Source organism: Paramisgurnus dabryanus, chromosome 14 (genome assembly GCF_030506205.2).
Source record: "Paramisgurnus dabryanus chromosome 14, PD_genome_1.1, whole genome shotgun sequence".
NCBI classification, from domain to species: Eukaryota; Metazoa; Chordata; class Actinopteri; order Cypriniformes; family Cobitidae; genus Paramisgurnus; species Paramisgurnus dabryanus.
The window spans coordinates 8396429-8420093 of record NC_133350.1 but is presented as its reverse complement, the minus strand read 5'-3'; the positions used below and the strand labels follow the sequence as shown (position 1 = coordinate 8420093).

The 23665-nt window shown below is 40.5% G+C and overlaps 1 protein-coding gene across 2 annotated transcripts in view; it reads right to left on the bottom strand.

Annotated features, from left to right (window-relative positions):
* Positions 1-2365: 2365 nt before the first annotated feature.
* cntnap5l (contactin associated protein family member 5 like) overlaps positions 2366-23665 on the bottom strand; it is a 111672-nt gene continuing 90372 nt past the window's right edge. The window contains exons 13-24 of one of the 2 annotated variants that reach the window (XM_065241022.2): positions 20049-20249; positions 19035-19191; positions 18568-18695; positions 18225-18395; positions 17175-17393; positions 12546-12782; positions 11433-11666; positions 6778-6911; positions 6502-6589; positions 5729-5941; positions 4169-4243; positions 2366-3849 (exon numbers count right to left, since the gene is read on the bottom strand). In XM_065241022.2, the coding sequence (XP_065097094.1) occupies positions 3653-3849; positions 4169-4243; positions 5729-5941; positions 6502-6589; positions 6778-6911; positions 11433-11666; positions 12546-12782; positions 17175-17393; positions 18225-18395; positions 18568-18695; positions 19035-19191; positions 20049-20249 (2054 nt within the window). In that variant the 3' untranslated portion in view covers positions 2366-3652. Of the gene's footprint in view, positions 3850-4168; positions 4244-5728; positions 5942-6501; positions 6590-6777; positions 6912-11432; positions 11667-12545; positions 12783-17174; positions 17394-18224; positions 18396-18567; positions 18696-19034; positions 19192-20048; positions 20250-23665 lie in introns of those variants that run through there. The other variant, XR_010520901.1, reaches the window with a different exon arrangement.

The following is a 23665-nucleotide window of genomic DNA, read 5'->3' as shown; positions in this document are numbered from 1 at the left end:
TCCAATTTGGCCAGCTGCTCCATTTATTATCCTTTGTTATCTGACAACGATCAAGGTAACTGCTAAAATATGCATTCAAAATTGATTGACAGGTCTGTCCTAACGAAAATTAATCTACCACCAGCCACACAATGGCACAAGCGCTCTTTGCAAACAGAAGGGGGGTTGGAAAAGGACTCAATGCACACACACAAGATTGTTTGGGTCGTATCGGGTCCGTCCATCAAAAACAATAATTTTAAATTACCTGAGACGCGATGCCGCTGTTAGTGTACCCGACCCGTGTCCGAGGCACATGTAAACCCTTTAGACCTGAACTCGCTTGAGTTGGACCTCGGGTTTTCAGGTCTAGACCCGATGCCGCTATTATTGTACCCAACCCGTGTTCGAGGCACACGTTAAATTTTTGGACACAAACCCGCTCGGGTTGGACCTCGGGTTAAGAGATTAAGACCCGATGCCGGTACTATTATACCCGACCCGTGTCCGAGGCACACGTGAACATTTTAGACCCAAACTCGCTGGGGTCTCGAGTTGGACCTTGCGTTTACAGATCTAGACCGGAAGCCGCTATTATTGTACCCGACCTGTGTCCGAGGCACACGTGAACCTTTAAGACCCAAACTCGCTTGTGTGTCGGGTTGGACCTTGCGTTTACAGATCTAGACCGGAAGCCGCTATTATTGTACCCGACCTGTGTCCGAGGCACACGTGAACCTTTAAGACCCAAACTCGCTTGGGTGTCGGGTTGGACCTTGGGTTTACAGATCTAGACCCAATGCTGCCATTATTGTTTCCGACCTGTGTCCGAGGCACACGTGAACCTTTAAGACCCAAACTCGCTTGGGTGTCGGGTTGGACCTTGGGTTTACAGATCTAGACCCAATGCTGCCATTATTGTTTCCGACCTGTGTCCGAGGCACACGTGAACCTTTAAGACCCAAACTCGCTTGGGTGTCGGGTTGGACCTTGGGTTTACAGATCTAGACCCAATGCTGCCATTATTGTTTCCGACCTGTGTTGAGGCACACGTGAACCTTTTAGACGACCCGAACTCGGTCGGGTGTCAGATTGGAGCTTGGGTTTACAGATCTAGACCCAATGCCGCTATTATTGTACACGACCCATGTCCAAGGCACACGTGAACCTTTTAGACCCAAACTCACTTGGGTCTCGAGTTGGACCTCACATTTACAGATCTAGACCCGATGCCGCTATTATTGTACCCGACCCATGTCCATGGCACACGTGAACCTTTTAGATCCAAACTTGCTAGGGTTGGACCTCGCGTTTACAGATCTAGACCCGATGCCGCTATTATTGTACCCGACCCGTGTCCTAGGCACACGTGAAACTTTTAGACCCGAAATAGATTGGTTCTCAGGTTGGACATCATGTTTATAGATCTAGACCCGATGCCACTATTATTGTACCCGACCCATCTCCGAGGCACACATGATGCTTTTAGACCAGAACTCGTTCGGGTCTCGAGTTGGACCTTGTGTTTACAGATCTAGACACAATGCCGCTATTATTGTACCCGACCCGTGTCCGAGGCACACGTGAACCATTAAGACCCGAAATCGTTTGGGTGTCGGGTTGGACCTCGGGTTAACAGATCTAGACCCTATGCCGCTATTATTGTACCCGACCCATGTCCAAGGCACACGTGAACCTTTTAGAGCCGAACTCGCTTGGGTCTCAGGTTGGACCTCGCGTTTACAGATCTAGACCCGATGCCGCTATTATTGTACCCGACCCATGTCCGAGGCACACGTGAACCTTTTAGACATGAACTCGCTTGGGTCTCGAGTTGGACCTCGCGTTTACAGATCTAGACATGAACCCGATCGGGTTGGACCTTGGGTTTTCAGATCTAGACCTGATGCCGCTATTATTTTACCCAACCCATGTCCGAGGCACACATGAACCTTTTAGACCCAAACTCGCTCGGGTCTCAGGTGTGACCTCACGTTTACAGATCTAGACCCGAAGCCACTATTATTGTACCCGACCCATGTCCGAGGCACATATGAACCTTTTAGACCCAAACTCGCTCGGGTCTCAGGTAGGACCTTGGGTTTACAGATCTAAGTGGACATGTGAAGACCTCTAGCTTAAACTACTGATCCACTCGTTCAACTGTGTCGACGTGATAGGTTGCATGTTTGTGACATAGGAAACCCAGGCATTTTCAAACTGTGATTTTGATTCTGTCTTTGTAAACCTGCAATTTTATGAAGAAAATACTCTGCAATGGTTTTGACCGTTACATTCGCACATGCTTTGTCTTGAAGCATATTACCACATAGACATATAAACAACAATAAAAACATGTTTTTTACCACATGGGGACTTTAAAACTGTGAACCAGTCAGACAGAACTGTAAAAATAAGATGGATCTGACAGTGGGTGGTGTTGTTTGGTTTGTCCACATCCTACCTGTTAAAGCAGATGGCCACGAGAAGTTGTTTCATTACCACTGAATCCTAAGGGTCTCTCTATCGATTTCCTCTCTCTCTTTCTTTCCCTCTCTATCATTACTTCAAGAGTGTCTCTTCCTCAGGGCTGAGAATAAGAGCATTCAAGATAAACAATTCAACTTTTTCCTTTCACCAGCCACAAACACAAACAGATTCATTTCTATAGAAATATACCAGTTCAATAGGCCATCTACACTCATAAGCTCATAGAAAGCTCCTTTTATTAAATATAATTATGAAATGTTTATGTACAACACTCATTTACAACAGTCGTTTAGAAAAAACAGCCATAGAATTCATTCTCGATAGAAAGCAAGTGTTGTTTTTTTGTCAGGAGATTTAACGCACTTCAATAAAGAGAACATTCGTTCCGGGGACACAACGCATACGCTTAGTTGCGAGACCGGCTCGATTGTGGCGGGAAAGAGAATTAAATAGCCTGAATCTGTCTTGCCTTTGGGAATCAAGGATACACACAAATGACTCATATTCCATTCCTCAGTCGCTACTGATAAATGCTTATAGTCCTTTGGTGACTAATCCCGGCCTTTAGTGGCTCCTCGCACCAGTCGATAGTTTCAACATCAAATACAGTCTTGTCAGATGCAAATGCCTTTAATCTTTTGTGTGTCGGGGTGGGGGGCACATTGAGCGACGATCGATCTTTTAAAAACAATGTCTGGGAAGGTCCACCATCCTGCCACAAAACCACTCCTTCCGAACCCTTTCCGCTGGGGTTTCAGTCCATTAGCTTAAACCCACTCTATATTCCGGTGCTGTGAGATGGACAGGTTTGAGCAGGCTGGGTTTAAGACCTTTCAGAGTGAAGCGTCAACCCTCCCGCCGTGCTGTTTGCTTTGAAAGTATGTGTTGTGCATGTTTAACCTACTATTATGCCTTTAAATAACAATATACAGCTCTCTGAGCATCCAAGAGGCTTTTACACAACATAAGCATTACTTTCATCGTAGAACACAAACAAAACAAATCTCTCTTGTAATTTCATGTACCCCACCTATGAAAGTAATCTCTGTTAAGCAACTGGCCGCTGTCAGGTTGCGCCATCCTCAGCTGGAATAAAACAGGCCTTCTGATTGGCTGCTCAGCCTGTGGTGATGATACAGTGCAGAAGAGGCTTTGTGTGTTCTTGCATGTACACACGGAGAGGTCATATGTAGTATTCTTTGCTGTCGTGGTGGGGTTTATGAAGGTCCAGTTCAGTCCGGTATGGCGAACGCTCCATACTGGGGCGATGTGTCTTTCCCGTCATTCCGGAAGGTCCCGAAGTCCGTCTGTGTCGGTATAGGTAGCGGATGATTATCGCCAATGCGCAGAGTGTGATAAACACCACTGCAGCCACTATCCCTGTTTAAAATAATCATGAAGGGCAAATTAGCATTTGGTTAAAATACAAATACGGGAAATTAAAAATAATATCTAATGTTACTGGGATAAGTCTAGCTTGGGAATGCATAGGATATGTACTGTATTAATATTTTGATATCATCACAGTTAACTGCTGCAGTCATACAAATGAGAATATCACAAAGCGTAAACTAAAGATATAATTCTGAAGCTGTATAAGGCTGTACAACGTCGTAGTGGAGGATTGTCGTTTACTTGTCATCACTGGGTTTTATTCTAAAAAGTATTTTTCTGAGAACAATATCATATGGATCTATACCTCCGATTAGGGCCAAGTCATTTTGATCTGCCTTGTTTAGTGGGCCATTGCCTCGGTTTGATTTTGCTGAATCATCTGTAAGTCAAGAAGAGTAAAAGACAAACCATATAGGTCTGTTAGGGTTTAATACAATATAACATGAAAATATAATCTTCATATCTTTAATATTGATGTCAAAGATTTAAAATCAATCATTAATATTAAACATTTATAATTAGATTATAACCGTGGGTTCACACCAGATGCAGTAGAGGCGGCAAAAACACCATATTCACGTGTAGTTGGACGGCTGAACATTTTGAGCTTACTCGCTTCATTCGCACGTGAAATTCTAGTAATTTGAGACATTCACGCAGAAAATCGCGTCATTGGAGGGGCTTCTGCGACTCCGCTCGCTTCCTGTAATCACGTCACTACTAGAGCAAGCTCCTGATTGGTTAACACGACACGTTTTTCCGCCGAAGTTCAGATTTTTCAACTCGCGCATTTCCCGCGGCAACTAGACGCACGAATGAGGCGGAATCACGTCTACCGTGCCGCGTTAAATGCTTTATTCGCGCCACGAGACCTCTAGACGAGCGTAAATGTGTCTTTACATTGACTTAAAGGAATAGTCTACTCATTATCAATATTAAAATATGTTATTACCTTAACTAAGAAGAGTTGATACATCCCTCTATCATCTTAGTGCATGCACGTAAGCGCTGGGGCGCGCTGCGACACTTCGATAGCATTTAGCTTAGCCCCATTCATTCAATGGTACCACTCAGAGATAAAGTTAGAAGTGACCAAACACATCAACGTTTTTCCTATTTAAGACGAGTAGTTATACGAGCAAGTTTGGTGGTACAAAATAAAACGTAGCGCTTTTCTAAGTGGATTTAAAAGAGGAACTATATTGTATGGCGGAACAGCACTTTTGGGAGTACTTTGACTCGGCGTAGTAACACCCTCCCTCTCCCATTATGAGAGAGGAGAAGGGGAGCGGATTTTTCAGGCGAGTTGAAGTACTCCAAAAGTGCTGTTCCGCCATACAATATAGTTCCTCTTTTAAATCCGCTTAGAAAAGCGCTACGTTTTATTTTGTACCACCAAACTTGCTCGTATAACTACTCGTCTTAAATAGGAAAAACGTTGATGTGTTTGGTCATTTCTAGCTTTATCTCTGAGTCGTACCATTGAATGAATGGGGCTAAGCTAAATGCTATCGAAGTGTCGCAGCGCGCCCCAGCGCTTACGTGCACGCACTTAGATGATAGAGGGATGTATCAACTCTTCTTAGTTAAGGTAATAACATATTTTAATATTGATAATGAGTAGACTATTCCTTTAACATTGAAATCACTCGTGCTTGACGCCTCTACCGCGGCTGGTGTGAACGGAGCATAAGACTTTAGCCTGGATTTCACAGACAGGGTCACAAACCAATGTCTGAACAAAGTGAACAATCAAGTTTTCTGGTAAACGTAGGGCCCTTGTGTAGGATGCATCCCTTCATAAAATGTCCTAAAACGATGCCCCTGGTACCGTCTCGCGCCACTGCTTTAAAGGATGGCTTACCGGACAGCGTGTGTGTATTGGTTATAGTGTTCGGGCTGGATTTCGTCCCGCAACTTGATGCCTCCAGACGGCCGATAACAGTAACTAACTGGCTTTGGCTGTTTTGCAGGGCTTCCTTCAGAGGGGAAGCCTGATTAAATTGCACTGAAGACAAGCAGCCAATAAATCCTCTCGATCCAGCCTGGACCAATTCCTTATCGGTAAAATCACCACCTAAAAAGAACAATAAACTGATCACAACTGTTTATAAAATCAATACTCAATGCCATCTCATTAATAAGACTCACAGAAGACTCTCTTAAAAAACAATTAACCAAGTATGATTATTACATGGCTGTCTCTTTCTAAAATTGAATAAATTAGTGCATCCAGTGCTGGTTCCTGTGTTGACTAATTCAGTGTCTAATAGGAGACTGCTGTAGTTATGCGACTGACTGCATCACAGGCAATTTATCTTTAATGTTATTTCATTTTCATCAAAGCCCTACAGTTCATGGCACTTCCAGACCTTCCATATTTTTTATCCTGTAAAAAGTAATAGTCTCCTAGGCAACACTGAGCAATTCCATTCGGCTTTCACTTGGCAACTCAGCTGTCACAACGCTGTCAGATGTGCGCGCACCATACAACCCCTTGCTCTTTTTACCTCTGCTGCTTTGCCCAGCCAACCACCCACCTTGCTCTGACCTGCCCGGATTTCAACATCTGACGCCACACTGGTGAAATATAAAAGTGTAAAATAGCATACAAGGAGCCCTCTGTCTGGAACTCACCTTGAATTCTCCCCAAAATCACTGTCCTTACTGGGCTGAGAGCAGAACTGGGAGACAGATTGTACTGCTGGGTTATTGTGTTGTCAATCTGGAAGGGCAGAAATATGAAGACATAAAATTTATAGCAATATTCAATTTGAATCTATTATGAAAACAACAGGACAATTAATCTGTGATGCTCAATTTGACATGGAAGCAAATGAGTATATTTAAAGACCTTCATTCACAACAGATGTGTGCATCTCTCACTTATTTCTGCAAAACAAACAGACTCACCTGGACAAGTAGTTCCTGTCCTTTTCGGCTGATTTTGACCCAGTGGAATCTCCCATCTGCTAGATTGGGTGATTTTGCGCTGAACACTTCAGTTTGCTTTTCTTGGCTCAACAAGTATCGTATCTGCAAGCTGCCTGGGAAATCAGAGTAAAGCTATTGATTTACAGTCATAGGATATTTTGTTCCTTCTTTTCATATTATAACCACAACAGAGATAAGTAGGGGACAGTTCACCTAACAGTGTGTATGGGACCTCAGCATTAAGCACAGCCCTCTGTGGTCTAAAAAGCTTTTTTTAACAAAGAGTGAGTGAGTTGCCTAAGGCCACATCCACACAAAGCCCAAACTTTTTCTGTCCGATCTTTCTTTATCCTTGTGAAAAGTGAAATTCTGCCACAGGGATACACTTAAAACTGAAAAGACAACATGGAGCATGCGCATAAACCTTGTTGTTGTCTATAATCATTTGATGCTCACTGTAGGAGGAAAAGGTTTTTCTTTAGTAAAGCTAATAGGCTCACTCCCTTCTGCAGTAGTCCGCCATTGTTGTTGTTGCTATATGAGGTAGCAGTGTCTGACTACGGTTGAGACGTGGGGTGATGACATCATCATATCACAAAATATACCGATTGGCTGTACAGACGAAACCGCAAGTCTTGTTCAGGTTTATGCACTCTGGGATTTAAAAAAAATAGTGGATTCATGCTGCGTTCCAGGCAGGTTTTTAAACCCGTGAATTACGACTTCAAAACCACGACTCACGACTCTATGCGTTCCAGGCAGCCTGTAACCCGTGTTTTTACAACCTTCTACCTGTGAAAGTGCAGTGGAACGGCAGTCAAACTCGTGACTTCCCACCCGTGAACTCGTACTAGATCGATGTACTCCCAGTTCAGAGTCGTGAGTCGTGGTTTTGAAGTCGTGATTCACGGGTTACCGGTTGCTTGGAACGCAGCATTAGACTCCCAAAACGACTGATTCGTCTGGATGAAACGCCGATATTATACAAAATTTATACAGCTAAATGCGTCTCTGTGTGGATAGCCACTAATAGGGACTAACATATTAAAAATACCACAAAGTATGTCCTGTAACTGGACTCTTTGTGCAAAATAAAGAATCAAGGCAGACTGCGACGAGTATTTCTACTATAGACAACACAAACCAAAAACACTTACATATTGCTGAATTGGTGCACAATAAGTCAATGTAAATTCTTAAAGGGACACTCCACTTATTTTGAAAATATTCTCATTTTCCAGCTCCTCTAGAGTTAAACATTAGATTTTTACCGTTTTGGAATCCATTCAGCCGATCTCCGGGTCTGGCGGTACCACTTTTAGCATAGCATAATCCATTGAATCTGATTAGACCGTAACTAAAGAGTTTCAATATTTTTCCTATTTAAAACATGATTCTTCTGTAGTTACATCGTGAACTAAGACCAACAGAAAATTAAAAGTTTTGATTTTCTAGGCAGATATGGCTAGGAATTATACTCTTAAGGGGATCGCAGTTTAAAAAGGGGAAGTGCACATTAAATAGTGCAAGCTTCGTCAGATAGCGTCTACTTCAAAATGCAAAATATACGTTAGCAGCCAATGTTAATCGTTAATGATTTGGGACAAATATGATGTTATTTAATGTTAAACTATGTGAGTGGCGCTGTGTGGCGCGACAGGGATTTGAGCAACTTCCTGAGTCACAGCTGGGCGGCGCGGACAGGCGCCACCTGGCAGCGCCGGTGTGCGTATTCTCATCGATTTTTTTAGAACGGCGCTGCGCGGCGCAACCGGTGTGCGATCCCCTTTATTCTGGTGTAATAATCAAGGACTTTTGCTGTCGTACCATGGCTGCAGGAAGCGCAATGATATTACGCAGTAGCTGAAAGTAGTCCCCTTGGTAACTTAGATCACTAAATAATCTGTAGATTGATCAGTACTGTAACACATTAACCGAGAAACACGTCGCGTTATAAGAAAAATTTACTTATCATGGTTGAAAACAGCTTTCTGGACCTACACGCGCAAAATGGTGACATAATTGAGCGATCTTTGTCAGCTCTGTCAAGGGTTGCGTGCTAAAGATGCTGTCATAGTTTGGAATGCAAATGTTGTCAGGGCTCGAAAATTGCTTTGTTACTTTCGCCCGGTTACTTTGGCCGTCCCGCTGATTTTATTCTAACAACAGAAAGCTAAGAAGAGTTTCCTTCTCAATAATGTTTGTTTCTTGTTTGTTTTCTTGTTTCTTGCAATACTGGATATGCTTTTCCTTACCTATCCTAAATTTGTGAATGTCCTGTAAATGGCATTAATAAATGCTGCCCTGACGGTCTAGTCGAGTATAATAATAATTTGTACTGTGTTTGTGTTGCACATGCGAGACGAAGATGGACGCAAAAAGCAAAGTATACCTAGGCTTTAGTTCCTTGCCGAAAGCATCTTTATGATGTCGCTGAGGTTCAACGAGTTTTCTTCCTTTACTTTCCTTTATAGGTTTTGCATGTTTCTGTTTTTTATTTAAATAATTCCTAATCATGCAGTACTTTACTTCTTATTTCGCTTCATCACTTCCTTACTTCCTCTTTTTAAAGCTCCTAGCACTTTCCACCCCATTCCTCTTTTATTCCTACACCGCATGTCAAAGTGCAATGTCTGCCATTGCAAGACAAGTAAGTCAATCATACGCTTTCTTGATGAGATGGTGTCAAATTCTTTTTCCGCCAGCTGAAGAAACCTTGAGAGGCGTGAAACCCAAAGAGTAAATGGTGACGGGAGACAATAGAAACAGCTTTTAGCTAAGCTGGCATGTGTTCTTTATTTAAGATGTGTGAGAGACATGTGCTAAAGCGAGAACAATGTGTTTGTATATCATTAGTTTTGGTACTTTAGGTATGAATATAAAGGCTGACAGCAGGAAATTTGCAAGATGCGAGATTAAAAACACAGTCAATCTATTTTTGGATTCTTGTATTGGATTGAAAGAGAAATTTTGATAAATGACATTTTGACACACTGTAAAAATCTAGTCTGCAGAGCTATATATTTGGTTTTCATTTCTAAATGAATGATGGATGAATTAAGGTACTGAGGTAGTTGATCCAAAAATGAAAATTATGTCATGATTTACTCATCCCTCAAGTAATTTCAAACCTGTTTGATTTTCCTGTGTGGAGCACAAATTATAATATTTTTAAAAATATTCACTTTTTATACAGTAAAAGCAAAACATAACCAGGAGCTGACAATCTGAAAAAAGGACAAAAGATACCAGAATGTTTTTCTTGAAAAATTCTTAAAGGGATAGTTTGGCCAAAAATGATATTAAACCCATGATTTACACATGATGTCCATCATTTTTCAGACAAACACATTTTCAGTTATTTTAGAAAATGTTTAAGATCTTATAGTTAATCAAATGTAAAGTTACGGGGTCCACTCGTTCAAGTCCAAAAAAAGTGCGTCCATCCTTCACAAAATAAATCCAAAAAGCTCCACGATGATAAACAAAGGCCTTCAGAGGGTAATCCGTACGGTGTTGTTGTAGAAATATCCTTATTTTAAAACTTTATAAACAAAAATAACTACCTTCTGGTAATGCCGCCATCTTGGTCGGGTCCGCATTTAAGATGAGAGCGTACGCAGTTTACGGAGGGTTCTGTGCCGCTGCTATGTGCCCCCACCCTCCGAATTTGTCATATGTCACTAAGAAAAGTGCGTACACTACGCTAATACTCTCTCCTGAATACAGAGGAGTCTAAGATGGCGCCATTACCGGAACCTAGTGATTTTTGTTTATAAAGGTTTAAATATGGATATTTCTACAACAAAACGGCGCATATTACCCTCAAAAGGCCTTTGTTTATCATCATGGAGCCGTTTGGATTTATTTTGTGAAGGATAGATGCACATTTTTTGGACTTGAAGTAGTGGACCCCATAACTTTACATTTGATTAACTGAAAGATCAAAGACATTTTTGAAAATAATTGAAATTCAAGGACCTTTCAAGGACTTTCCAGGTCCAATACCCTCAAATTCAAGGACTAAATATGGGGCCACATTTCAAGTGAGAGCTATGTTACAAATTGTGTTACCTTTTAAGATATATTGTTACAGTTCCCTTTCAAGGGAACTCATGCTGCATCACTGTGGTGACACTTTGGGGACGCCTCCAGGGGTAAGTGCGTCTGAATGTGTATATCAAACTCAACAAATGGTGAGGCTTAACGACAAAGACAGGGTGACGTGGGAGCCAGGAAGTATATCGGTATCTGAAATGTTGCCAAAGACAACATTACAGGGATGCTTGTGTTCTTAAAAAGTCTAGAATTTTTATGATATTATCCTACACTAGACAGGAAATAATCTGGATTTTTTTCCAGAAAACTTCTTGCATAAAATAGATTCAAGCACTTTCAATGACTTGTATCTATGTATGTTTATTTTCAAAAACTTCCCAGGGCCTTGAATTCAAAGATTTCAAGAACCCGTGGGAACCCTGGAAAATGTGTTCGTCTGAAAAATGATGGACATACACATCACGGACAGCTTGGGGGTGAGTAAATAATCGTTTTAATATAATTTTTGTCCGAACTATTCCTTTAAAGAATAAACAGTAATGTGCTGTACTGTATAATAATGTATGACTTGGTACCGTTTGATGCTAGCATAACAGCCATATAGTGCAGGTCAAGAGTGTAAGCTATCAGGATCAGCGCTGGTGCGTGATGCGTCAGGAACCCGAACGACACTTCCTCTTGAGATTTGGTAACTTCTGCGTCATGGAATCCGACTAGAGTTCGTCTGGCTTCCTCATTCAGTATTCCGGAAAATGGCTCCTGGAGAGTGAACAGGACTGAGGATCCGCTTTCAAAGGTCGCTGCCAGAGCTGTGATGGACACGGGGAGACAGAGCATTCCCTTGAAACCAAACTGTTGCATTATGGAGAACATCATAATCTCTATGCAAATGCAGACTGTGAGGCAAGAGTGAATAAACTCTACATCTCATCTTTCATTATTAGAGCCATAAAAAACAACAACATTAACATTGTTTTCTCCCCACCACAGCTGAGACCGTGCTCCTGCTGATTCTTTCTGTCTCTTCTCATTTTCTGGTCATCTATACCAGTTAGCGGTAAGCAGCCGTGGCGTGAGCGGGACCCATCGTGACATGGCATTGAAAAGAAACAAAGCCATTACATCACTAATTTGACTGACAGGCTGCTGGGTGGGTACGTGTCAGAGCAATGGTCGCTGTAATTAAATTTCATTTGTCAGTTAAAGCATTTCTGCCAAGCCCTGTCAAGCCAGCCTCAAGGAATTCAAGCTGTGTACGCCATCAAGGACGTGTGTCAAACTGGAGGTCGCCACTTCTGATCCAATAGGAAATTACATTGAAAGGTTGCCTAAAATAGAAGTCATTGGGTAATTTCTATAGACTGCATACAGAACTGACGTTTATGCCTGTTGTACGCATTTTAGGTCAAGTTCCTCCTGAGCAGTGCAGCTCCATTTGAGTCTACCACTAACTCACGCCAAGCCTCAGCTGAAACAAATATTAAATATTAAAACCAACTCCAACAGAGTTAATTCACTATACACCTATAGAGTGTCAATATTCTGGCATTTATGAACTACAAGCATCTAAGGTGTGCTTCGGTCAGGGGCCTCTTGAGTGTCGATTTCATTTAGCTTTCTTTTAATGGTGCAGTAGGACCTATGAATAAAAGATTGGCAATAGGCCATCGTAAAAACAGCAACCTTACCTGTTCTGCAGTGAGGTCCATCAAAGGCCGTCTGCGTGCAGTCGCATCTGTACCTGTTCCTCTCCTCGACACATCTCCCTCCGTTATGGCAGACGCTGTCACTGCTACAGTGACCCGGACAACCTGAATTTACCCCGGGGGTGGTCTTTGCTCGCTCATAAAGGTCAAGGGTAACTCCATTAATGGTGAGGGCACGTAAGCAACCAACAAAGCCCCTCTGTCTAGAAGATGTTCCTCCTAATAGGGAGATTAGAATGATTAATAGTCAACTTATTTATAAAAACAAGCCCTTTACACAGCAGTTATTTTCATTTATATCTATATTTTACAATAACAATTACACATATTGATATATACGATGAGATACTGAATTGATGAAATATAAATATGATATTGATAAAAATGAATTCTATCTTAATCTATCTTCAACTGTTGCGAAATTGATATTGAAATGCTTTCTGTGTCTGCAGTTTTTTTCTTAAAGGGATAGTTCGGCCAAAAACGATATTAAACCCATGATTTACTCACCCCCAAGCTGTCCGAGTTGCATATGTCCATCGTTTTTCAGACAAACACATTTTCGGATATTTTAGAAAATATTTTAGATCTTTCTGTTCATTAAATGTAATGTCACGGGGTCCAGCAATAGTCCACGACCTTCAAGTCCAAAAAAGTGCGTCCATCCTTCACAAATTAAATCCAAACGGCTCCAGGATGATAAACAAAGGTCTTCTGTGGGTAATCCGTGCGGTGTTGTTGTAGAAATATCCATATTTAAAACTTTATTAATGAAAATAAATACCTTCCGGTAGCGCCGCCATCTTAGACTCAGGAGAGAGTATTAGCGTAGTGTACGCACTTTTCTTAGTGACGTATGACAAATTCGGAGGGCGGGGGCACAGAGCAGCAGCAGAGAAACTCTGTACGCTGCGTAAGCTCTCATCCTGAATGCGGATCACTCCAAGATGGCGGCGCTACCGGAAGGTAGTTTATAACGTTAATAACATTTTAAATATGGATATTTCTACAACAACACCGCACGGATTACCCACAGAAGACCTTTGTTTATCATCCTGGAGCCGTTTGGATTTAATTTGTGAAGGATGGACGCACTTTTTTGGACTTGAAGGTCGTGGACTATTGCTGGACCCCGTGACATTACATTTAATGAACAGAAAGATCTAAAATATTTTCTAAAATATCCGAAAATGTGTTTGTCTGAAAAACGATGGACATATGCAACTCGGACAGCTTGGGGGTGAGTAAATCATGGGTTTAATATCGTTTTTGGCCGAACTATCCCTTTAAGCTATTAACTCTTTCCCCGCCATTGACAAGTTATTTCGTTAATTTAATCATTCAGATAAAAATGGTGTTCCTAATGAATTTTTATTTTAATCTGCAATACCGCACTTACACAATTTATATATAAAAAAAACGGAAGTCAAAATGTTATTTAATAATTTTAAACTTTATGTATGTTTTGATAATCGTTCTATTTTTAAATAAAAATACTCATATTTAAGAGTTTATAAGCAGATAAAAAATATTAATAGGATGAAAGTTGTTTGTTTGAAAGCAGAGGATCTGTTTATTTGATATTTGTATGTTTATATATTTTTAGAAGAAAATTTTCCTGGAAGACATTTTGTGAAACTTTTGTGAAAATCCAAAAAAAAAAAAAAATGCTGGTGGGCAACTTTTCAAAACATGGCTGGCAGAGAATGAGTTAATAATTTGTATATGCTTAATAATTTGTCTTTTTTTTATTCAATATCATTTAGCTGTGACATTTCCACTCTTTAAAGATAATGATTTGATATTTTTGACACATTACATAGCATTGTTTTTAACCATATGTGACCCTGGGTCTTAAGGGTCAATTTTTTTAAACTGAGATTTATACATCGTCTGAATACATCAAGTTGAATAAATAAGCTTTCCATTGCTGTATGGTTTGTTAGATAGGACAATATTTGGCCTAGATACAACTATTTAAAAATCTGGAATATGAGGGTGCAAAAACATCTAGAATATTTAGAAAATCGCCCTTTAAAGTTGTCAAATTGAAGTCCTTCGCAACACATATTACTAATGATAAATACACTTTTGATATATTTACGGTAAGAAATGTACAAAATATCTTAATGGAACGTGATCTTTACTTAATATCTTTATGATTTTTTACATAAAAATCGATAATTTTGACCCATACGATGTATTGTTGGCTGTTGCTACAAATATACACGTGCTACTTATGACTGGTTTTGTGGTCACATATTTCAAGTGTTTCTTTTACAGTCCTTATCAATTTTTCATTATGTTAACCCTTATACAGTACTGCCCTAGTCAAGCTAGTTCAAACTCTGTTCAGTTTCTGTACAAGAAAAAAATACTATTCTTGGCTTAAAACACACAACTTATTATACTTATTAGTACTTGTAAATAACATGGTGTGGTCAAATTATATTTGCTAGCTATGAAAGCCCAACAAGAGATGGATTTTACTGTTTCTTATTACACGGCTCTCTGGAATGCTTGATTCTGATTGGTCAGTTGAGACATTTGCAGGTTCGTTCTTTTCAAATAATAACCGCTCCAAAATAATAACGCATAGCCGGACTACTTCCACGAGTAAAATCGCTCCGCGCCAATAAAGATCAATAAAGATTACTGTCTGTTTGGCGCCATCTTGTGACAAACACTCGACAACCACGACAAGACACAGACAGCTTACTGAGACTGAACTTGACAAAATAGACCAATTTAGAGTAGACGTCACAGTTACGTCACTGCAAGCTGCGCGCGCAATGCGGTTGCAGAAAAACGGTGGAAATGAATTAGACACGAGTGAAAAGAGCAAGATAACTCCCTGGAAAATGTCCGGTTGTGCTGTTAAGTGTCAGAATAAGAATGCCAAAAAAGATGGCTTTCATTTTTATAGAATACCATCGTCAAATACATCATTTGAAGATAAACGTAGGTGTTTATGATTACAATAAGCCCTTAAACGGACAGAATGGAGCGAGGAAATCATCTGGAAATATTTTAATAATTAGAATAGAAAATAAGTAGAGAAGATGTCCGGTGTTCTGTCGAAGTCTGTTCCCTCCATGTGTTTCTTATAGCGTTTTTATCATGTTACAATTATAATTTATTAAGGAAGAAATAATAAAAACTGTAAAATTATGAAATATTTAATAAACGCTATTATATATAATACATGATAGTATTGCTTTTACATGTACTTTAGCGATTCAGACTGTAAAAATATTTGATTTAGCAAAAAAGAACAATACATATACATTACATACATGCATATCAGTAGCCAAGCCATTTAAACTTTTTATCTATCTAAAAAAATAAACGTAATGTGATTAAAACGCTATAAGAAACATTGCACTAAAGGGAAACATAAAGGAATCAGACTTCGACAGAACACCGGATCCATAAAAATCACGGTTTAATGCTAAAACACTTCACAACCCTACTGCGGAGCAGTCACTTTCTGCAACCAGTTTGGCTCCGCCCACAAAAAACGTCATCTCTGTTTGCAAACACGAAATTGGTCTATAGAGCATGACAGCTAGGAAGTCAACACACAAAAAATACAGAATGGGCATTAAAACTTCTCAAAGACTGGTTAAAGAGAAAAAAATGGAGACAGACAAGTATGAAGCAGAGGATCTTAATAAGGTATTACGATCATTTTATGCATCTGTGCAAAGTTTCGCGGAAGGATAAAAATCTTAATTTAAAACAAATATGCCAATAAAATGTTTCAAATTCATATTCATGTCCAGTTTTTTTTTCTTATGTGGCAAGTAGCCGTGTAATAAGCGGGATAATGTAGAGGCAGCCGGTAGTTATTGGGAAATAAGCCCCTTCAGTGTGATACAAGACCCTCCGCTTCGCGTCGGGTCCTGATCACACTGTCGGGGCTTATTTCCCAATAACTACCGGCTGCCTCTACATTATCCCTTACTTAATCGGTGGATGCTTTAGTGTTTTTTAAGTTGGGTAAGGATAATTGTAATGATGCTGTAAAAACTCGTCACTTGCAACTATTTTCTCTTAATTGACAAAATAATTTCCATAACAAAGTGTTCCAGCCAATAAACGACAAGAAGGATTTGGGGGTGGGGGTTGGGCGCGTTCATGAAAGCACGGAAGGGAGGGGGGGGAGTTAGCTACGCTCCGTCTGTTTGAAAACAATACAAACGTCAACAAAAAAATAACGTCTCGCAGATTTGCTTAGAACGCCTTTAAGCATCATTGCTAGTTTCTTAAGGAGGAATAATTTGTATTTTGTGCTGGAATAGAAGATCGACTTCAATTCAATTTAGCCAAGACAAATTTATATGGCCAAGTATAAATTGAACAGTTTTAATGAATTGGATAGCTTTCCAATATAAGAAAACACATGAAGTGACCATTGCATTTGCATTATGCATTTTTGGGAATCCTTTTATCCAAATCGACTTATTTGTATATATGTTTCCTGTGTTCGAAACCATGACTTTTTGCGCCGCTAATGCAATGCTTACTTATCACATCTGATCATCTAGCTAATGACCACTAACATTGTTGGTGATGTTTGGTTGATTGTTAAAATATAGACTTCCATACCAACAAAGAGCTGACTGCTGAGCTGAAGTCGGTAGGGTCTCTGAGACGGTGCTTCATTTAACTCCAGGGGCAGCGAGTCCACCTGTAGAGAAGCTTCCCTCACGTTTCGCTCGACACGAACATAATGCCACTGACGGTCATTTAAGGCCACAGGAGACTGAACAGTAAGAATTACAGCTCCATCCCCCAAGTCAAAGGTGAAGTTCATTGTGGACGGAGCTAAGAATGACAAAGAAGTGGAAGGGAAGTTTACCCTAAAAACTTGACACATCAGTTGACATTTTCATACAGTTTTTAATACTATATACACATTTCCTGTATTTTCTGGATGTAGTATATTAAAAAGACTGAGAAACAATTATATATGATCACTATAACATTGCAAAAACAACTAATCTAATTCTGGCATGGAGACGAAAGACTTTTGCACAGTTCTGTAAGACAAAAGCATATTGAGTTATCGCTATCTGTAGCTAAAATAACTCACAACACATGGTTCTTGCGAGAGTCTATTCTCACCGGATCATACACATTGCTAGTTATTATATTTTATAAAGTTTTAAATACGAATATTTTTCTTACAAAACCGCATCTATTACCCTCAGAAGGCCTTTATTTACCCCCTGGAGCCATGTGGATTACTACTTTGAAGGATGGATGCACTTTTTAGGGCTTGAAAGTCATGGACCCTGTCTAAAGTCACTAGAAAGAGCCGGGACATTTACTTAAATAATTCAAATTTTGTTAATATTAAAGATGATGTAGATATGTATCTCTAATTACTTGAGCGTGAGTAAATCGTGGGGTAATTTTCGCTTTAAGCAGATTTGAAGCGAAAGTTTTCAATAAGCGTATAATATGTGCCCGATAGCATTCGGTAAATATCATTATCTCATTTTTGACGGAGGTGGCGTTTAGAGGCTTTTGCATCTGAGTTCCTCACAACTTCCCTTTAATTAACCAAAACTTGATGCTCGAATAAGTGTACAATACTTTCTGACATCTTAAAAGTTTTACTAGTAATATCATTAACCGTGATCAGGCACTCACAACTAAGTTCCAGTCTAATGAAGTCTCTGACTCCTAGATTCTCCAAGAAGACCCCTGAGAGAGCACTGGTTTTGAAGAACAGCGAGATATCGACGCTCAGTTCAGCTTGTAGAGTAGGGAAGTGCAAATATGAAGATTCCTGGTAAAAGGATGCTGAGTTCCAAAAAAACCCTGTAGCAGAGGGAAAGTCAAAAACAGCATACAACACATTGAAAAGCAAATTGCCTGCTGAATTCGATAAAAAAGGGTCCATCTCTTTGGTATTCAGAAATATGAAAATGAATTCAGTAGAGTGCAGTATTACCCCCCATCCCCTTTTAAATTTGGTAAACAAAACACCCACGGTCGCCATAGCAACGCAGCGGTCCAATTTGGAGCACGGCCTGCGAGCTTGTCCTGTTTGTGTCTCCAATGGCGATCTCGCTGAGGGGTAAATGGTCTTTGTAAGACAGTACGCCGGTATCATTTGCCCTGTGAAAAGAGAAAGAAAATGAAAGAATGTGCGTAATGAGCAAACTGGTAGGATGAGCCGGCAGCTGGGAGGCTTTTTAATCTGTCTCTAAGGTAGACGATTGCCTTCCGAGGAGTGTGCATGCTTCACTTGTTGCCTAAAAAATGCTAATACTTGCCCTATGGCGAAATATTAAGCTCCGTGGAAGTGTCTCGCTCGCTATAACGGCTATTCGGTGAGCCTTTAATTGACTAAAGCTAGATCTATCTGGTCCTCTATTAAAAAGCTATTCTATTACCTTGCAAAAGTGAAAAAAATGCCTGTTGACAGTGAAATGAAGATAAATGATGGTAGTTTACCAGGTGTCCTGGTCTGCATCACAGTTGCAGAAATAATTCATGTCTCTGCAGTTGCCATCCAAGCTACAGGAACACTGCTGGACCCCAGGCAAAAATCCCCCCCAATATGTCCTTTTCACACCATCTCTATCCAGCCACCAAGACAGAGGCGTCCCATCTGTAAATGAAGGAAAAGTCATCTTTGTTCTTTTCAGAAAATAAATAATTATGCAAATAATGACAGCACAGTTTGAAGTCTAATGTAGTTTAGTCATGCATGACGACATCTGGTCTCCTGCCCCTGCTGATCAGTAATGAGCTCAGAGGATCCTGTCAGTCAAATAGCCGTAATGATACGGCTACAATGTGCGTGACTGGGCATCTGCTATCACTGCGGTGTAGCGATCCGGCCAAGAGTAAAGCCCCTGACAAATGGCAATCTGATATGCAAGATGTCTAGCGCCGGAGGTTCACTGTTTGAGTGGATTTTAAGAAATGTTTGTGTGCAGAACGATCAAAGGTTGATTGTGTGCTCGAGGGATTTGTTAGGTCTCTCATTTTGGCAAACGTCATTTTCTACAGCGTGTGCCAAGAGTTTGAGGATAAGTTGAGTCGTGCAAACCCATAAAAGTATTAAAAGCAGTGTGCAAAAAAAGACCCATGGATTCATTTAGCGTGCCAGCTTATAATCCTTAAAATGCTTAAAGTCTTTAAAATGCAACTAAAATGACGTCCCACAGCCGTCTGCGCATCACAAGCGTTACTTTCTAACCAGTTTTTAAGTGAACATCATCATTCACCACACATCGTCTGCATGTCACACTTCAGCCCCTTTATTATCCGCGGTAATAACCTGCTGTTAGCTGTGAGGTAGTTTTTAGCTCCTATGAAACATATTAACCAAATGTGGAGAATAGGACTACCTGGGCTAACATAAATCACAGAGTTTATAAGGACGACATCATTACCGCAATGCATGGATCCTGCCTACACGACAATAACTCCTCTATGGAGTATTAAGAAAGCAAGACAAACCCCAGGTGTCAAAAAGCCGTGACTTCCTGCAGCGATATATAACTTCCTGTTGGCAGTGTTCTGAGGAGGTCACAAGCGAGCGCAGATGATACTGCGATATGGTGTAGTTGAAGATGAGAACGAAAGGGCTGCGTGGAGTGGATCCTTGAATATCGATGGGTCCCGTGTGATCGTGACCCACCACCGTCCAAACTTTGTCTTCTGTACAAGAAACACACACAAAGACACAGCATGCGTGAAAAACCAGAATCCAGTACAGACTGAAATCCCCATTGACTCTTATCGTGTGTCGTCAAGCCTTTCAAGCCTGCACTCAATCGAGTGCATGTGCCTGCGAATGAAAATGAGAGATTAACGGTGTGATGAAGTCATATGCAAGTACCTGATGAATATTAAGAAGCCAACAGAAGGTCGTTCATTCAGGAGATTGTAAAAAAAGGTACACCTTTCACCAGTCGAATTGAAATTCTCACATGTGGCGTCCAAAGGTGCCTGTTTGCAGTCTCGCAGAATTAGCATAGCTAATAGCTTCAGTAATTGAGGTCAGTTTCAAACGATTTTCTTGCCAGCGCTTGTTGGAGACGCCTGGGAGAAAATGTCTATTTGTATTAGCACAATTCTAATGTATGCAGGATGGCAAATCTACTTTGCAGGAAGGCTAAAGCTCAATCAAAGATAACTTTGTAAATTAAGCCTGCTTAGCTGTGCCAACATGCAGCGGGCGGTGGTGGCATGCGGTCATGGCTTACGACAGCTTCCTGGGTGCTTACTCTGCTTGCAGCTTTAGTAACCTCGAAGCAAAAGCCAGCTGCCTATGAAATGAAGAAAAATGGAGCTATCAGTCTCTGCTAGTACGCACTGCCGGTTTCTGCTGGCTGACATGCTCCCTGAATTTTTTTTAGTCATCACCTGCACTCCCCCCTGCCGATGACATAATGGTGCCTGAATTTTCCTGTGTGATGACAATGTATTACAGTCTCATCTCAGGGACGAATCAAGCTGCATCTGATGTGGACAGCGAAGAGTCAGAGGCTAAAAACCAAGACATGGTGATGAATTTTGACAGGATTCATGAAATAGCGCATTGTTCCCAGTAGTGGGTAAGGCAGATGCATCCTCTGCATGTGTTAGTTATATCTTATTTCAGAACTAGTTAATACAAGCTACTACTGAGACTTATTGTAAGTCAATTCCAAGAATATAAAGTTTATATAAAGTTACATGAAACGGAAGTAGAGTGTGGTGACTATATGCAAGTGAAACGGCTTCTGAAATGATAAAAGGTAGGGAGAGACTTGAATTCATGCATTGAGAATTGATTGGATAGTTTGAAATTGGGTCATGTTGCTATTTGCTAATCGCTGTGATCTTTCTCCGGACAATGCCCACATGCCATACCATATACCTTTTGACCGGAAATAAAGAGAGATCTTTCGACGGGGGGGGGGGGGGGGATTTGCTTTTTGATTAAAGATTATGAGGGTGCATGTTTTTTTTAAAGGGCACCTATTTCATTGCTAAAAACAATGTTATTTTGTCTATCTACAGTGTGTTTGATCGATCTGAAAAGCGCTGTGTTCCTAATTGGCCAGCTAATCTGTACGTTGTGATTGGCCTGATTACCTCCGACATCAGCTGGAAATGTGACGCTCCTTACCATGTTTGAAAGATTCGCTCACAATGCAATGCTAACAGGAGTTAACTTACAGGCTGTGAGTCTGAAGCGGGAGGAATTATGATAATGTCGGTATGATAATGTAGCGCCGCCATCTTAGACTCCTCTGTATTCAGAAGAGAGTATTAGCGTAGTGTACGCACTTTTCTTAGTGACGTATGACAAATTCGGAGGGCGGGGGCACAGAGCAGCAGCAGAGTAACCTCCTTAGGCTGCGTAAGCTCTCATCCTGAATGCGGACGCGACTAAGATGGCGGAGCTACCGGAAGGTAGTTATTTACGTTACTAAAGTTTTAAATATGGATATTTCTACAACAACACTAGGGGTGCAACGGGTCACAAAACTCACGGTTCGGATCACATTACGGATTTTGAGGCACGGATCGGATCATTTTTCGGATCAGCAAAAAAAAAAGTATGGGAAAATTCTAACAACAAATCAAGAAATTACAAACATTTATAAAAAGAACAAGGTTGCACATTAAGTAAGGTCTAAAATCATTAGTTACAGAAATTAAATGAATAATAACACTGCATTTATTGTATTAATTAAATGTAATTATTATTTTTTTAAAGCTTCAGAAGTGATTTTCTCTTTGTCTTGGGTTGTTTGATTAACATTAATGACACAGACTTAAGTAGGTCAATTGAGCTTACTGTCTCTTTAAGACCAAATGTGCACAGACTGCATCTCTCTGTTTGTGCACTACCGAGTCCCCTTAAACGAGCGCACAGACACAGACAAAGGGTGAATTACAGACGGCGCAGCATTACAGTCGTCCCACATAAAAACGTTACGTTGTTTTTCATTGCTCTATTAGCCAAATGTATTTTAATACACTACAGTATGAGAGAGAGTAGCGCAACTCTCTGAAATTTAAACGTCAAGAGTTCTGATCTTTGAAGGATGATTACGTCTGACTCGAGCTGGACCGGACGCATTTAACCGCACGCGTGTGTTTGTGCGTAAAGTAAACTGATCACTTTAGCGCCGTTTTGCAGTTAAACTGTTTAAAATCACTTGAATGTTAACATTTGCAAACCTTTATAACACTTACAAATTATAAACTTTCCCTATTTAAATTTGCGTATTAATCCGCGAATCACATGCGAGCCGAACCGTGGGTCGTGATCCGTACGGATCACGGATCAACTGCGATCCGTTGCACCACTAAACAACACCGCACGGATTCCCCTCAAAAGACCTTTGTTTATCATCCTGGAGCCGTTTGGATTTATTTTGTGAAGGATGGACGCACTTTTTTTGGACTTGAAGGTCGTGGCCCCCGTAACATTACATTTAATCAACTGAAAGATCTAAAACATTTTCTAAAATATCCGAAAATGTGTTTGTCTGAAAAACGATGGACATATGCAACTCGGACAGCTTGGGGGTGAGTAAATCATGGGTTTAATATCGTTTTTGGCCAAACTATCCCTTTAAGATGTGTATAAATCTCAATTTTAAAACATTTACCCTTATGACTGGTTTGTGGTACAGGGTCAAATATCTACTATGTACTGGGACAAACAGACTGAAAAGAAAAAAAAATTAGATTATAAGTAAAACATCCATTATTCATAATATTAAATTATTTATACAGATAGCAATGCAACATTTTTTTGAGTGCTATTTTTAGTTGCTTGAGACTGCAGTGTCACTTCAGGTTCCATGATGCTAAAACACTCCCTTAGAAAGCAGTTTTGGATCAGAAAAGTACCATTAAAACATTAAGAAAACTCCAATACCATCCCATCTAACACTATTAACTGCTTCGCTGGATCTAGTCTAGCTGAATCAGGGATGTTGCTGTGTGACTTGAGCAAAAAATCTGCATCACCAGAGGCTCCCTGGGAGGAATGTTGGCCAACCCTGATCCAACCTGCTGAACCAGACAGCCTCAGGAGAAGATGCTGAACTTACTTAATGAGATGTGTGATT